Genomic DNA, 14,870 nt, shown 5'->3' on the forward strand with positions numbered 1-14,870 from the left:
CATCAATCTAGAACACCTTCCTATGACATCACTGCCAACCCGCATCAGCTACTTATAGCCCTCATACTACCGCAGGCAATGGATGTTCAATTAATTCAATCCGCCGTACCTCAATTGTCTCTTGAAATTAAAAGAAAAACAAACCCGCTGTACATACAATCCGCCATGCCTATCCCCGTCCCCTCCGCCAACTCCCTGACCGACCTCCTCAGCCTGAAGGGCAAGGTCGTAGTCGTGACGGGCGCCTCCGGCCCCCGCGGCATGGGCATCGAAGCCGCCCGCGGCTGCGCTGAAATGGGCGCCAACATCGCCCTCACCTACGCCTCCCGTCCCCAAGGCGGCGAAAAGAACGCAGAGGACATCAAGAAAACCTACGGCGTAGAAGCCAAGGCCTACAAATGCGACATCGGCAACTTCGAGAGCGTCCAGAAGCTCGTTGACGACGTGATCAAGGACTTTGGACAGATTGACGCCTTCATCGCCAACGCCGGTCGGACCGCGGATGGTGGCGTCTTGGAGTCCACGGTCGAGGCCTGGATGGAGGTCGTGCAGACGGATTTGAACGGAACGTACCACTGCGCTAAGGCCGTGGGGCCGCACTTTAAGAAGCGGGGCAAGGGCAGTCTGGTCATCACGGCCAGTATGTCGGGTCACATTGCCAACTTCCCGCAGGAGCAGACCTCGTACAATGTTGCTAAGGCTGGGTGTATCCACATGGCGCGTTCGCTGGCGAATGAGTGGAGAGACTTTGCCCGTGTCAACAGTATCTCGCCTGGTTATATCGATACGGGACTGTCGGATTTCGTGGACCAGAAGATCCAGGATCTCTGGTTGAGTATGATTCCCATGGGCCGGAATGGAGATGCGAAGGAGTTGAAGGGTGCTTATGTGTACCTGTGCAGCGATGCCAGTTCGTACATGACTGGTAACGATCTCCGTATTGATGGTGGTTACTGCGTGCGGTAAATGGCCCGTTGGGGGGGGTTATCCACGGCTGGAGTCCGATTCCTGAGATGATTGATGCAAATAATTCTTATGTGATGAGATAATGCAATATAAATGAATGATTGTGCATGCTATGACCTTCGATCAATAGAAAGTCTAGTCCCCCTTAACACCCTGTAGAACTAAGATCTAGGATACGAAGTGCTTAAGCAGCGGGGCCAGCAATGGCGGCGGTGATCTCTCCCTTCTCGATGTAGACACCAGACCAGAACCAATCCTCCTTTCCTCCCTTCTGTCCGTTATCCAGACGCAGCTCACCAACGTGCCAATCCTTCGAATCGGTCTGCGTGGCCGCACTGACAGGCTCCACAACCTTCGTCAGGGCCTCCGCTCCGGTCGAAGTCCAAAGACCAACTGTCTTCGCCGAGAAGTCAATCTCGTAGGCGAAGTTGTACCATGTGCCAGCCACGAGGTCAGTGGACCACTGTGACTTGCCGTCAGCCAGCCAGCGGAGAGTCTTCTCGTCACCGCCGTACTTGAGCTCGGTGAAGTGGCTCTGGACCCCGTCGTTAGCGTATGCAATCCCATCGAGAAGACTTGACTAAAAGAAAAGGGAAAAGATAAAATACCTCGAAGAAAGCAATCTGATGCTCAAGAGCCGCAGTGGGGGCATTTTCCTCCTTGGTTTGCAGCGAGAAATGGTAGAACAGGGTTCCAGAGCCGAGATCGGCGTCGGTCTGAGGGATGAGCTCAGAGCGCATCATGGTTTGGCCATTCCAGGAGGAGGTATCATCCTTTAGAACTATATGTTAGAGACTCTTCTTGGACCAAATGTTTATGAGGGTAGCTGTACAATACTGATGCGGATGCCCTTCTCATCGCTCTCGTCGGCCGGGTTCTTGAAGTCGGCGCTAAGTTCAAGGTAGTTTGTGGTGGCCTCGGAACCGTGGATGTACCATTGGTACGGGCCGACTTGGTTAGACCAGGACCCTAAATACACATTAGCGTTTGCTGTGGAGATAGCGGAAGCATCAGTCTTACATTGGTCGAGCTGATCGACAGTGAAGGAGGAGTTGAAGAAGCCGTCCCAGACGACTTCTCCAGCGTGGACAAGGGGAATTAGGAACAGGAATGACTTCATGTTGTACAGAGTATGAAAGAGGTATCCAGCCACTGTGGTATCCAAGTCATTGGGCGCTTACTGGGGAATTTATAATGTTGAAATCATCCTTCCTGATAGAGTGTTTTAGGATGCGTTTCAGATTGATTCAGACTCGCGCTGCGAAAGCGACACGGAAGACCACGGATAAAACCATTAAGAATATCTTCAATTTAACCATAACGGCCCGGAGAGCCGATCATCCGTATTGGAACTAGCAAGTATCATGTTGATCATAGACTATCCGTCAATAGTAATTTCATTTCTCCACCACTTGCGAAGGATTTCCCTCATTTAGATCTTGCCCTTCACATCGCTATCCCCTGATTCATTCCCTCCCTCGGTTTCGACATCTTCGGCGAGATGCATTCTGGGCAGCGTCCGCGCCAGACGAGGCGGGTCGAAAATGGTCTTCGACTGCAGGAATATCTCGTCGATTTCTTCCAGGGTCCGTCCGTTGGTCTCTGGGAAGAAAAAGTATACCACCGGTACAATAGCCGCGTTCAACACGGCGAAGATGATATAGTACTTGTAGGAGATGGTATTGAAGCCGACTGGCGTTACTTCCGCCAGAAGGAAATTGAAAGTCCACACGGCGGCGGTCGAGACCGCGCTGATGGCGGCCCGCAGCTGCAACGGAGCCACCTCTGTGGCATACAGGAAGGTCAATCCGGAGTAACCCACGGTGAAGATAAACTCAAAGACGAAGAGGAACACCACAGCTGCCACCAGCGTGCCTGTGTTGTCTGTCACCGATGTGGTGCCGCCCAATATCGCCATAGATATCGACATACCCACCGCACTCCACAGCATCAGCGGTCGCCGGCCCAGCCGGTCGATGGTGAAGAAAGCCAAGAATCCGCCAAGAGGCTGTGTGAGAGTCATGGATGCCGCAAGGATCCGAGATTGCATCGGGTCGAGACCGAGGTACTGCTCGAAGATGGTGGTGGCGTAGAAGGTGATCAGATTGATTCCGCACATCTGCTGGAACATCTGTCCAGTGGCGGCAAGAACCGTCCGATGGAACAACCGCTGCTCGCCCATCGTCAACATGTCCTTCCAAGATCCGGAGCCGGAGAGGGCCAGGGATCGCTCAATATCGGCGAGAGCCATGTTGATATCCTCCGAGTGGGGATCCTGGTCGGCTAACGCAGCCAAAATTTCGCGTGCTTCCTGCTGTCGCCCTCTCTTGACAAGCCATCGGGGGGACTCGGGGAAAATTGTGATGAATAGCATGACGACTAACGATAGAATAACCTGGAAAGCTAGTGGGAATCGCCACGAGACCGAGTTGCCCTTCACGAAGTAAAAGCCGAAGTCTATCCATAAGGAGATCGCGATGCCTGCACCGATGAAAATACCGTCCGTGACAACGTGGGCGCCACGCTTCTTAGCCTGGGAAATCTCGGCCTGCCACACAGGTACAGTTGCAACATAACCGCCGGTGCCCACGCCCAGCACCAGGCGGGCGACAATGAATTGGGCCAGTTGGAATGAGGTTGCCATGAGAACTGCTCCGATGATGGAAATGGCCGAGGTAATGAAAATGACGCGCCGGCGCCCAAGCAGGTCACCCAGGTAGATGCATGACAGGGATCCGAAAATACCTCCCACGGTATACAATGCGACCACCGTTCCTATACACGACGAGAGTCAGGGGGTGACAATTGCGACAAGGGTGGCACAGGGAATCTACCTTGAATAGTGGAGTTATAATGCTGCTCAGCACCCTCAGTGGTCAGGGTGTTCATCTGGGGAAATTGTCTGGCGAACGATTCCAGGGTCAACAGCCCACCGGTGACACCCTGGTTGTAACCATAACAGACGAATGCTGGGCATACGACGAGCCAGATGATGGCTCGATTTAGAAGCGCACCGCGCAAACCAAAGTAAGGCTGCATGGCCAAGACATGCAACACGCACGGTGATATCGTAAAAGTGGTCTGATTATGAGACAGTGTTATGGAAAAGTCATGCAATTAATCCGGGGAAATACTGCATATAGAAATGGCTCAGCCAATTCAGCCCCGCTGCGATCGTTAGGTCCATTTGAACCCCCTGGATGCATCTTATAAAAAGGCATAGCCCTTTCGGTCATATCCCGGTCATCGGCGGTACCCGTGGCACCAAGACGTGGGCCCTTTCCCCAGACTTCGCTTTGCTTGAGGTACGCCACTAGGCGAGAGTCCAAGATGCTTGGCCGATGATCGGAAGTGGTGATCATGGCTGTCATCGAGGATGTCCTCCATGGCGATTCGTGCCATGTGGCTTTCGTCCAAGTCAAACTTTCACGAGGATTCGTATACATGCTGCTAAACGAAACTTCCCAGAGGCATGGTAACACCCTCCATATGCTATTGCTTGGAGCAACAGCATTGGCATTCGTTCCCCGCTTACCCTAAGTTGGTCAGTCTCCACCGAGCGCGGTTTTGCCTCCCATCGGACCCGGCCGACGGCAGTTCAACCTCGGGCCAGATAACATTGTATTGAGTAATGGAAAGAGTCAATTGCTCATAGATCGACGTTTAATACACAACTGTTCAGGGTCCAATTTGGATGCAGATGCATTACCCCAGAAAACCAAGAAATCTCGCTTCGTTCTAATGCTCCTTGGCTTGCCAAAGCGTCCCTTCTCATAACGGTAATATCCGAGTCGTGTGACCTAATCAAAATGGTCGCAGTTAATCCTTAACGACGCAGGGCAATTGACACATGAAGGAGGCATTGTCCGAAGGACAACTGGGCCACTGCAACCTCGTGTATAGGAGCTCTCCTTGAGCAGAACTTGTACTGCATCTGCATGCACGAATTGGCCCGGAGGCCGCCGATGCAAGATCATCTCTACTGCGTTCACTTTTGGGCGTGGAAAATCCAAATATTGATGTCTGGCATGGTGACTATCACGTTACTTCATCCCTGTAGAAAAAGCAACGGGATATTTCCATGCATCAAGGAGACGAGTCAATGCTCGTGGAGAAGGCGGATGTGGCGGAACTGGGGAAAGTGGATCGCTTATATACAGTTGCGCGGTCAAATACGCAATTACTTTTCCTATCTTTGGCAATAAGGTAGTGTTATCAGAATCCCATCGGCAATTGATAAAGTCTACTACGGTCTTAGTTGGACATGTTAGACGCTGTCAGACGCTGTTGGGCGTTGATTGATGGTTACATTGTGGCCAAGATCGTCAAGCTTTTGCTCCACTGAGGGTTCTGGACAGCCCATTAGTTGACTCCATTACATGATCTCGTTACCTCGCCTGTGTTATCGCACTGATACATCGGTATTGGTCATTCCCGCGCTTATCGTTATCATCTGCCGAGGCTGCTTGTGTCATTCTATGAGCATATATCTGCCCTACCCTACTCCCCCCGGGATGAAACGGAGATAGCATTATCTGCAAATTACCAATTCAATTTCATTATTGCCTTGAGCTGCTCTCCGTCATGGGTAAGGAATAATCCGAACTGAGCTTTTTCATATTCCTCGCTTTTCTCGGTTGATCGGAATGCAGCATAGTGTTTAGCATTCCTCTATGTCCATCCAATCGTAGCTGTAGACAGATCCTAGTCATTTCCAGGGGAGAGCGGCGCTAGTAGGTAGCTTCTTCCGAGTCCCGAAACCTTCGTATATTGGTCCTTAAACGCTATGGATCGTCATTGTTGATCTTCTCTTTAGTAGAGATGACCTGTATAGCTTCGTTCGAGATTTTACACCATGGTCGTCAGTGGTAGAATACAAATTTAAGGAAATCGTTATAGCAGGCATATTCATGGCGTGGCGAGAGCTGTATTGGAAAGAAACAACTTTGCTTCACTCTGATCCCCACACCTCACCAGAGTCATAGCACACGACATAAAAACAGGGAAAGAATTACATAGGAAATACGCAGGGAGTAGACTAGTTTATGAAGAAGTGGTATTATCATCACACTGAACGGGACAAGGCTTCCATAACACACAATAGTCTTCTGACAGCCCTAAGGCCTAAGTCTCAAACTTGAGTCCGACAAAGTTCCTCTAGCAAGAAGATAATAACCTTTCACGGTGATATCACAGATCGTTTATTAGATCTAAGCAGAGCCACTGCCGGTTGATAATCCACAGATATATATTTTCTTGCTGCAACCTACCGACTCAACATTTTGGATTGACTGCTCATGTAAGGCGTATAATTCAATCTGATCGAAAGATTAGAATTTGATATTATTTCGCTGTTACAATCCTCTCTCGTTGTCTCTCCCTTTGCCTGCTTTTGCACGTCCAAATCATCCAAAGGGGTCTCAACTTATTCATCCAGATAAAGAATTCTCTTCTTCTTGTCAAGAATTTAGAGTTGGATGAAGTTAGTCAGCTCGGCATTCAACGCTCTCTCCAACAGCCGCCCCTCGGCCAAAACTATTATTAAATCTGCATGTAAAATCCTTCGGGATGCTAGGCTTGAATGTCTTCAAGAATCGTGCCTGATGGAGGTGGGTTGTCTAGTTTAATGGCGACTAGAACACCTCGGGTCTTTCAATATCCTTAGTGGTACATCCATAAAGGTGCTCAACCTCTCGCTATGCCGAGAGGTCGGGTTCGTCTGTCAAGGGTCGTTCTTAAGATCTAAATTCGTGGCATCGGCTTCGGGATATAGGGAATTACTAACTGATGAAACAGTAATGCTGAGGATTTCATCTGTTTTTTGACGAACAAGCCATCGTTAACATCTTAGATCTAAAGTCATTGTCGAATGGGTCCATTACTGTCCCAGATACGACGGGCCAGAATAATAGTCCATTGGTCGATAATACATGACTGGCAGGCTTGAGAGACGGAGTGAAAGCAAAGACAATAATCGCCTCTTCACAATGCATAAAAAACCATCATATCCGACCATTAAACATTACCGTTCCCCCAACCCAGCATAGCAATACTATTGCACTCCGCACATTCCCATTTCCCTTCCCACTGAATCCCAAAGTTTCACCACATAGTAAGACCCATCAGGGCCATCACTCACAACAAGAATCCACCCCGATATCCGCCCAAGAAATCTTTTGACAGAAGAAAGAGTATTACTTGGAAATAGACCTCCTGACGGGCCCCGGCGCAGCAATCTCACTCGAGCACTCTATAGTCCCACTAATCCGCTCTTCAGAAAGCATCCACTCAAGGCCCCGATCCTCACTCGCCGCTTCAGTCTGCTGCTGTCGCGGGACAGGTTCGGGAACGGAGACTTCGCTGAGAGCTGTGAAGAAGTCTGCTAGTGCTGGGGAGAGTTGCGGAAGTGGCGGTTTGCTTGTAGATCTGCTGGGTAGGTGGAAATAATTGGCCAGGGGTTGGCGCAGGTGGAAACTTGGAAGGTTACACATTTGGTTTGGTTTTGATTTTCCTTTGCCATTGGCTTTGTTCTTTGAGAAAGAGAGTCATATGAGGAGGATGAAGTTGGCTCTTCGCTAAGGATATGGATGTTTCATGGTGGGAGCATTATGCTCGAGGTGGGATGAGGGGGAGTGGGTGGGCGATGTCTGGGTCCGTTGTGGTTGTGGGAAGTTAAATGTATAGGTAGAGCTGGTAACCTGGCGTTAGGCTTTGGGAGATAAGGTTGTGGCGTGTTGATGTATTGGTTATATCAACAAGCTTCATGCAAACTACGAGGTCGCAGTCATCTAATCATAGTACTCACCTTGCGCGCCATCGTAGTTTCCATGAAGCTTGTTGAGATAACCAATACAAGGTCGTGGCTTCCCCAAGAGTACTTGTTGCCTTCTTGAATCGTGACTTAGCGTGAGGCACTCAGGCTCCTGCCAGAGCCGCTGGAGTATAAAACCCCCCTCCCCCCTCCTCCCCGCCACCCTCTTCCAACACGTCCTTTCAGTATCTTTAATCGCCCTCTCAGAAGTCAATGCGCCGTGCATAGCTTGGACATATACACCTATTTTACTAGTCCTGTATAGAAACTGCCTATCCCTATGATTCCGCTCGATCCTCACGCAAACTACGGCACTAGTTTTAAGTCAAAAACCGAAAGGCTAAGGGCCATTGATTGCAAGCTTCCACGACATATATGCCTATGGGACAGTGTGTTGTCACAGGGAGTTGAGATATCAGTCTCCAAGGATACCTTAAACCAAGTTATATATAGTCATCAATCAGGCATTGTTGGCACATGAGAAACTAGCATTGCTTGGATCGTCGTGGATGGCTTTGCCTGATACGTACAACCCTAGCCCACACTGATATTCATTAGTTTATGTTTTCCAAACAGAATAAAAGAAAGGGAAATCGAGAAAGCTCACCAGACATCCACCAATGCCCACAATGATCAAATTGACTACGGTCAAGAATATCTTCCGTGGGGAAGATGTGTAACGGCCCCAGTTCAAGAAAAGCCAGAAAATGCCGCTCATTCCATCTATTTTGCATGCATTAGCTTGTCGTCCTTGAAGAGTCGGGAGAACTTACACGTAAACCAGCTGGCGAACAATGCTGTCTACGGGATAATCAGCATCATCGAATTTCATACAAGTAACATGGAATGCGAAGCTTACTATCAAACTCAACAGGTTATTGAACACTGGGATTGCCTCGGCAATAATCCATGCGAGTGTCCAGAGCACCAATCCGATCAGGATCCATGACCCTATAGACACCAGATTCCGCTTGTGCATGCGATCTGTGTTTCGGAAGAGACGAACATATATGTACTTGCAGGCCACATGGCCGTTGATCACACCGGCAATTATGATCTAGTTGTCTATCATCAATCGTTGCAGTATGCGATCATGGGGTGAGTTACTATACCGTTGGAATGGCGATTCCGTAGGCGATCTTCGAGACCAATGGACTCGTCGATCCCAACGCAGGGGATGACACGTCTTTACCACCATATCGATAGATGACTAAAGCAGTGACAGTATACATGGTTGTATCAGTTGCCTGGAGCAGGTACAGGGTTTTGGGATAATCTGTCGGTGTTTCCATCTCGGAGATAAAGCCAAAGAAAGCGACATGACCAGCTATGTCGTTGTTAGTGTATGCTTTGCATGAGTCGACCCTATTCAGCGTACCATAAGCAAAGACGATGTTTGTCACAGCCAAAAAGCCCTTGTATAAACTGGTATCGACGGTGACATCGATATGTCCGTCGCCCGGTCGCTGGATTCCAATAGCGATCATGGTGATCAGAACGGCCGCGATAATACTGATGAATGCTGTGATCGTCAGTTCAATCACCCTTCCCCCCAGCAGCAACCCCAACTTACAGGAAATTGACAGCCAGGACACTTTCTTCAAGGTCCGAGGTAAAGTGCATACGAAAGACAGAATTAAGCCGACTATCCCAAACACAATGGAGCAGGTACCATGCTTGGTTAAAGTATTCATCATGACGGTGAAAGTCAGGATGTGACTACCCATGATAAAGATCAAGAAGACCAATTGGGCAGTACCCAGGAATTCGCGACCAAATCGGCCCATCAATATTTCACCAGCATCTGCCATACTATGCACGTGGGGATATCGCAGCTTGAACTGGCCGAGAACGTACCCTGTGTATGTAGCTACCAAGCCGAGGCCTATGATGAGGATCACAGCCCTATTCAGTATAGCCAAGCAAAATGCTTAGGATCAGCCACCAAGCCACCAAAAGTCTCGACAAGAGGACGTTGCCAATGAACACTCACGGAACAAGGCCGAGCGCCGCCATGGCCGAAGGGAGCGATAAAATGCCCAGCGAAATAGTCTCGGCGATCATGACTGTCAAGTCAGCAAATCATGCGTGTTACCATGATGTGGCCGAAATGTACTCATTCCACATTGCCTAACAAATTCAGCAAGGTATAACTAGATTTGTATTATGGGAGTGCTTACCACCAGCGCAAGGTGCGATACTTGACCTCTGCGAACTCTTCATCCCCAAATGGATCTTCATATATCGGCGGCGTTCCCGCATTTTCATTGTTCTTCTCGCGACTATAAGTGGGATCCTCCACTTGATCAATCGAGCTATGTGCCATGGTGTATAGTGTAAGTCTATCGTCTAGACTGATCGATGAGAATAATCAGTACTCTCTATGGCGCTCAAACAAATGCAATGGATGATTGAGGAAAACCAGTCACTAAAGACCCATCAATGAATTACGACAAGAGTGAAAGGGTCACGACGAGGGACAAAAAGGGAGCGCGCGAGGCTTCCAGGTGAGGAAGACGGAACGGTCGGAGTGCCTTGCAGACGACCTCATATGCATAGGAACATTTGGTCTGATGATGACTGGGACCATGGCTGTAAGGCTCCTATTGGGCTGACCGTTCTTAGACCCCAGACAGCTCATTGGAGTTGTGGAGAACCTCAATGTGACGTGAATGCGGAGAAAGCTGTTTAGGGTTGCGACAGTCATCGTTGGGTTCTGGCCTTGATTGGAAAAGGATTCATACCTTTCGGTTGATGCCGCACGATATTTCCTCTCCGAGGAATCCATTATCTAAATCGCGACGCTTTGGCTAGGCAGATATAACTTTTACTCCCTTACTACGCTGCCACGAGTCCTCCGAATTATCGATTTTGATCACGGGATTTATTGGAGGGTTCGGTCAACGTTGCATTGGGGGTTTAGGGGCATCCTTGGTCAATGTCTATTAAAGTATTCTTACGCTCAGCATCATGATAATCACATGTTTTACAAGGAAGATGATGAACTTAGAGTCCTACCAATAGCATCAAATGAAGATGCATTGTTGTCCATGCAATACTACTGTATCTCCCTTAGGACGGTGAGCTATTATCGGTAACTATTCGAGCCAAGTCATCTTCGTTAAACCCAGTCAAGACTCAGTAAATCATGCTCCAAGAAACCACTAAATGAACTTCATCGGCAATGCATGGGGATATGATTATTACCCCGTAAGCTGAAAGTGATAATGCGCTGTAGAAATTCTCAAAGGACCATCAGACGTACAAACTCTTTTCATTTCAGGGAAATACGATATAGCAGCAACAAAAAAGAAAACGAGGAAAGGCTCAAAGACCAAAGGTAAAGCATGTCTATCATGTCTATCGGGTATTACGCAAACAAACAAACGAAAGAAAAACACGATCTATCGTCTATGGATAAGATGCAAATGCATCGTGACCATTATGAAATCACACGGTCGCGGAGGAACAAGTCAATCCCAGCCTCAGCGCATGCCGCCCGGAGTGGCTCAGCCATCTCGTATACTCGCGGCTTGATGGTCTTCTTGTCCCCGGTAGTAGCCGCGCTCTCCTGGTAGCCCGAGGCGTCTTCATCTTCCTCGTCATGGAAGAAACCCTCAATGTCCAAGCGTCGCAATCCAGAGAAGCGGGACTGTCGCTTGTTGAGCACCATTTTCAGCTGCTTAATCAACATTCCCAGGGTGTTCTCTTTGCAACCTTCAACATAGAGAGATTTTACCGATGGCGGCAAAATATCGGTAAGTACAGTGGAGGGCTCAGGTTGGTATCGGATATCGAGCAGATTGGGTAGGCGAATGCGAATGTCTTCCAACGCAGTAAAATCTGCCAAGCTACCGAACCATTCGTCGTGGGTTTCATTGACTCCAGCAATAGTAAATGGTAGGTGGTTCCCGTAATTATCAAGCCAAAGAGTATGTAGGCTGTTCTTACTGCCTGCCAGCGACCGGTAAAACGCGGATGGTTGGAAGCCCTCTGCAAGCAGGTGTGAATCAGAGTGCTGATACTTGAAAGACTTGAGCGAGGAGCATGAAGCAATCAAGTTCTCCATTCCTTGGGAACCATTACTGGAGTTGAGGGTAATCTCCGAGATCAGAGAGGACCCGGCCATCGGGGCCTTAGGTGTTGATGTGTGCTCATCTTCTTGCGGAGGGCTATACTCAATTACCGAATCCGCTGAAAATGTCCGCATTGATGGAAATTGGAAAAATGGAAAGATCTGTGATGGCATATAGCTGCCTTTGGTATCCTCCCCGGAATCTTGATGGCAGAGAGATACCTCTTGCAACATGCTGAATGCGGGCTGCGCATCAAAGGGTTTCTCGCCCTTCATGACCCTCTGCAACATTCGATCCAGGTATGCATTTTTCTTCGGATACACCAGTCGAAGCTGTCTAAGGTTGTTCACCAAAGGTAAAAGGAGCGCTATCCAGGCCTCCTCGACGCCTTGGCGAAGATCCTGCTCCCATTTGACATATTCCTCATAAGAATGGTTAATGGTCTCAACCCATTTATTCAATGACGCCATATCCTGCTCGGACGAGGAGGTAGAAGAGAAGGAATGATGCTGTTGCCAATCATCAAAGTGCACACTCCGCACTGACCGAGCCAGCTCGGGTTTACGGAGAATGGCATGTAAAAAAGATTGGGTTTGCGCACAACTTTTGAGTGTCGCCGATCTATAGACTAAACGCAGGAAGAGATCATGGAAGCGTCGACATACAAAGACAAGACTATATCGGTCTTGGTGGTCTTCCAGATACTCCCCAACCAGGAGGAGGACATCATTGGACAGCGGCAAAGACATGATCAAAGAACCGACAACCACTACGGTATGAAAAACAATGCAACACAATCTGGCGGAGAACAAGAATGGAACAATGGCCGTGGGCCAGGGGGTTTAAGAACCAACCGCAAGCAGTGACATGCCAAGATTAGAGTGAACTGAGTTTTTGCCGCATATTCCCTTTTTTCGATTTTTTCTCGCCAACAGCCCTACTAAGCCTCCCAAGCATCGGCGAGCAAATTCCAAAGCAGATCATTGGGAGGGGCGGGCCAATGGGGCCGAGAGAGCCACCACAGTGGGCGGAACTGGCGGAAGCCTTCAAAATCTTAATCGGAGATCGGTTGACTTGCTTCAATCCATGGTATCGCCGAAGTGAACCAAAGATAGCCTGCAATCAACCACACCGTCCGTTCTAATCGGATGGTGATTCGCTTCCGGTTGCTCAGTGAGCCAATACGATCCACTCAGATACATGGATACTGACAGTGACGAAGGATTCCCGCATACAGTAGTTGATGGGGAATCTGTCCTGCAAAGAAGGTCAAGAAAGACAGATGGACCAATCCTTTGTGATACCTGCAGCGGTGATGGTGATGATCTGCCGTGGCAGTCTCGAAACCCCAATTCTCCCGAGCCATCGCCACAGGAGAGCCCGTATAAGTTTCACGGTGGGGCCTCCCTCCGCTAAATGGACTCCATATTGCGGGCAAGCGACGATTCTTATTTCACGCCGTTCTAAACGGCGGCTGCGGTTTTCGCGATTTAGCCGTCTCCATCCTCTCCACCCGTGCGTGTTTGTAATGAATGAAACAGTGAACAACTCACCCATATGAAACACACATGAATACCGCCTTATAATCACGAATACTATAGCCGCGGCAGCCTCGGAAATTAGTCGAGATCAGCCAACAGGAGAAGTGTAAACGGATTTGGGAATGTTTGCCAGTAGGAGGTCAAAACACATGCAACTCATTATCGAGCCTTGGGGCGACTTTCTTCCCGATACGATAACTACTACTCCGTACTGCGTAGTATAACACTCAGTGATGACTTCATCAGACCGCAATCACTACTTATTTTGGAGCTTTCTATTTCGCTCCTTCCTTTTCACACTAGTTTTACTAAGTAACGTCCTCATTGCGCTACTACTTGATACATTTATTCACCCTGTCAGCAACTGCACATGTCAAACATATCATATGCATCAAGCATTGCATTCGACGCATGTGGACTTCATACAGCATCGGTTGACCAGTCGACGAGCGACGACTCCGTATACGAATAACATTACTATAGGAAAGCTAGGCGAGGAGCCATGGCATTCCCAATTATCGTTAGGTAGTAAGCATGAGCGAGATAATAAACCATGTTGTGTATCACTTTCAGTTGCTGTCGCCGATTGAAGTGGATTCACAACTTCTTTCGAGTGCCAGCGCAAAGCAAACTTTGCTATTGTGGAACCATTTCGTCGGCAGGCCTGCTTCTTCGGGCGAGAAAGTGGACTGGATTTTTTGCCATCGCAGTGGATCCCCACGAGCTAGACGCTGGCGGCTGTCCAAGACTCCAAGATGAATGGAGTTCCGTGCTCCGCAGTATTGGAAGTTTTGAACATCTCGGGTATGTTCCACGGTGAGTCCACCTGTCAGAACCAGAGGGGCCCCTTAAAAAGTGGGCTTGAAGGGGCTCTGTAGATACGAAGGCAATTGACAATGAAGCGGTGAAAAATCAGAATTGGTGATGGTGGGGTTGGTGCCTGAGAAATATGGAGTAGATTATACATACCCACTCTTGTTACGAGCAGGAGTCCATTGTCAGTGAGGGGGATTGACAGGGTTTCTCGATCAAAACTTGGGATGGGCAAACTCCTGTGCTCTTTCGACTTAGACTCAGCAGATCTCTAACGATATACAACCAAAGAACTTCAGGCTATTCTTCTTCCCTATCAGAAAAGTGCCTTGTTACATGGCACAGTAGAATGTTTCTGAAACCGCGCAGATTATCCGAGTTAGTGCTCTGCTTCTAGAATGTCTGTCAGCCTTCTAGCGCCCGAGTGCAGAGGATCTGGCCCTGGAGCAGAGAGAAGCCATACGCACTCACTTCATAGAATTGGTGCTAATAGAGACATCACTCTGTTTCGAAAATGGATGGTTCAGTGTAAGCTTGAATCCTCATCTCTCAGGCATCGGCCTAATGAAGAAAAAAAAAAAAGAAAAAAAAAAAAAAAAAGAAGAGAAATAGAAAAGAAAAGAAAAAGAAAGAAAGAAAAAGAAAGAAAGAAAAAGAAAGAAA

The 14,870-nt window shown here is 48.6% G+C and overlaps 5 protein-coding genes across 5 annotated transcripts; 1 reads left to right on the plus strand and 4 right to left on the minus strand.

The window, feature by feature from the left end:
* Positions 1–165: 165 nt before the first annotated feature.
* ABOM_004381 (SDR family oxidoreductase) lies at positions 166–966 on the plus strand (the record flags this gene model as incomplete). Its single annotated transcript, XM_022531511.1, has 1 exon — positions 166–966. The coding sequence occupies one exon, from the start codon at positions 166–168 to the stop codon at positions 964–966; it is 801 nt and encodes a 266-aa protein (XP_022391457.1).
* A 184-nt stretch (positions 967–1,150) lies between these two features.
* On the minus strand, positions 1,151–2,086 carry ABOM_004382 (glycoside hydrolase family 131 protein; the record flags this gene model as incomplete). The annotated part of the gene is made up of 3 exons (XM_022531512.1): positions 1,151–1,501; positions 1,575–1,747; positions 1,804–2,086. The coding sequence occupies 3 exons, from the start codon at positions 2,084–2,086 to the stop codon at positions 1,151–1,153; spliced, it is 807 nt and encodes a 268-aa protein (XP_022391458.1).
* A 312-nt stretch (positions 2,087–2,398) lies between these two features.
* On the minus strand, positions 2,399–4,005 carry ABOM_004383 (putative MFS sugar transporter; the record flags this gene model as incomplete). Its single annotated transcript, XM_022531513.1, has 2 exons — positions 2,399–3,741; positions 3,801–4,005. The coding sequence occupies 2 exons, from the start codon at positions 4,003–4,005 to the stop codon at positions 2,399–2,401; spliced, it is 1,548 nt and encodes a 515-aa protein (XP_022391459.1).
* A 4,232-nt stretch (positions 4,006–8,237) lies between these two features.
* Positions 8,238–10,103, minus strand: ABOM_004384 (amino acid transporter; the record flags this gene model as incomplete). Its single annotated transcript, XM_022531514.1, has 10 exons — positions 8,238–8,321; positions 8,385–8,500; positions 8,551–8,578; positions 8,637–8,834; positions 8,890–9,104; positions 9,156–9,299; positions 9,351–9,682; positions 9,771–9,843; positions 9,894–9,907; positions 9,958–10,103. The coding sequence occupies 10 exons, from the start codon at positions 10,101–10,103 to the stop codon at positions 8,238–8,240; spliced, it is 1,350 nt and encodes a 449-aa protein (XP_022391460.1).
* A 1,116-nt stretch (positions 10,104–11,219) lies between these two features.
* Positions 11,220–12,602, minus strand: ABOM_004385 (uncharacterized protein; the record flags this gene model as incomplete). The annotated part of the gene is made up of 1 exon (XM_022531515.1): positions 11,220–12,602. One exon carries the CDS (start codon positions 12,600–12,602, stop codon positions 11,220–11,222), a length of 1,383 nt encoding a protein of 460 aa, XP_022391461.1.
* Positions 12,603–14,870: the final 2,268 nt, after the last annotated feature.

This window comes from Aspergillus bombycis (genome assembly GCF_001792695.1).
Source record: "Aspergillus bombycis strain NRRL26010 chromosome Unknown contig00021, whole genome shotgun sequence".
Classification (NCBI taxonomy): Eukaryota; Fungi; Ascomycota; class Eurotiomycetes; order Eurotiales; family Aspergillaceae; genus Aspergillus; species Aspergillus bombycis.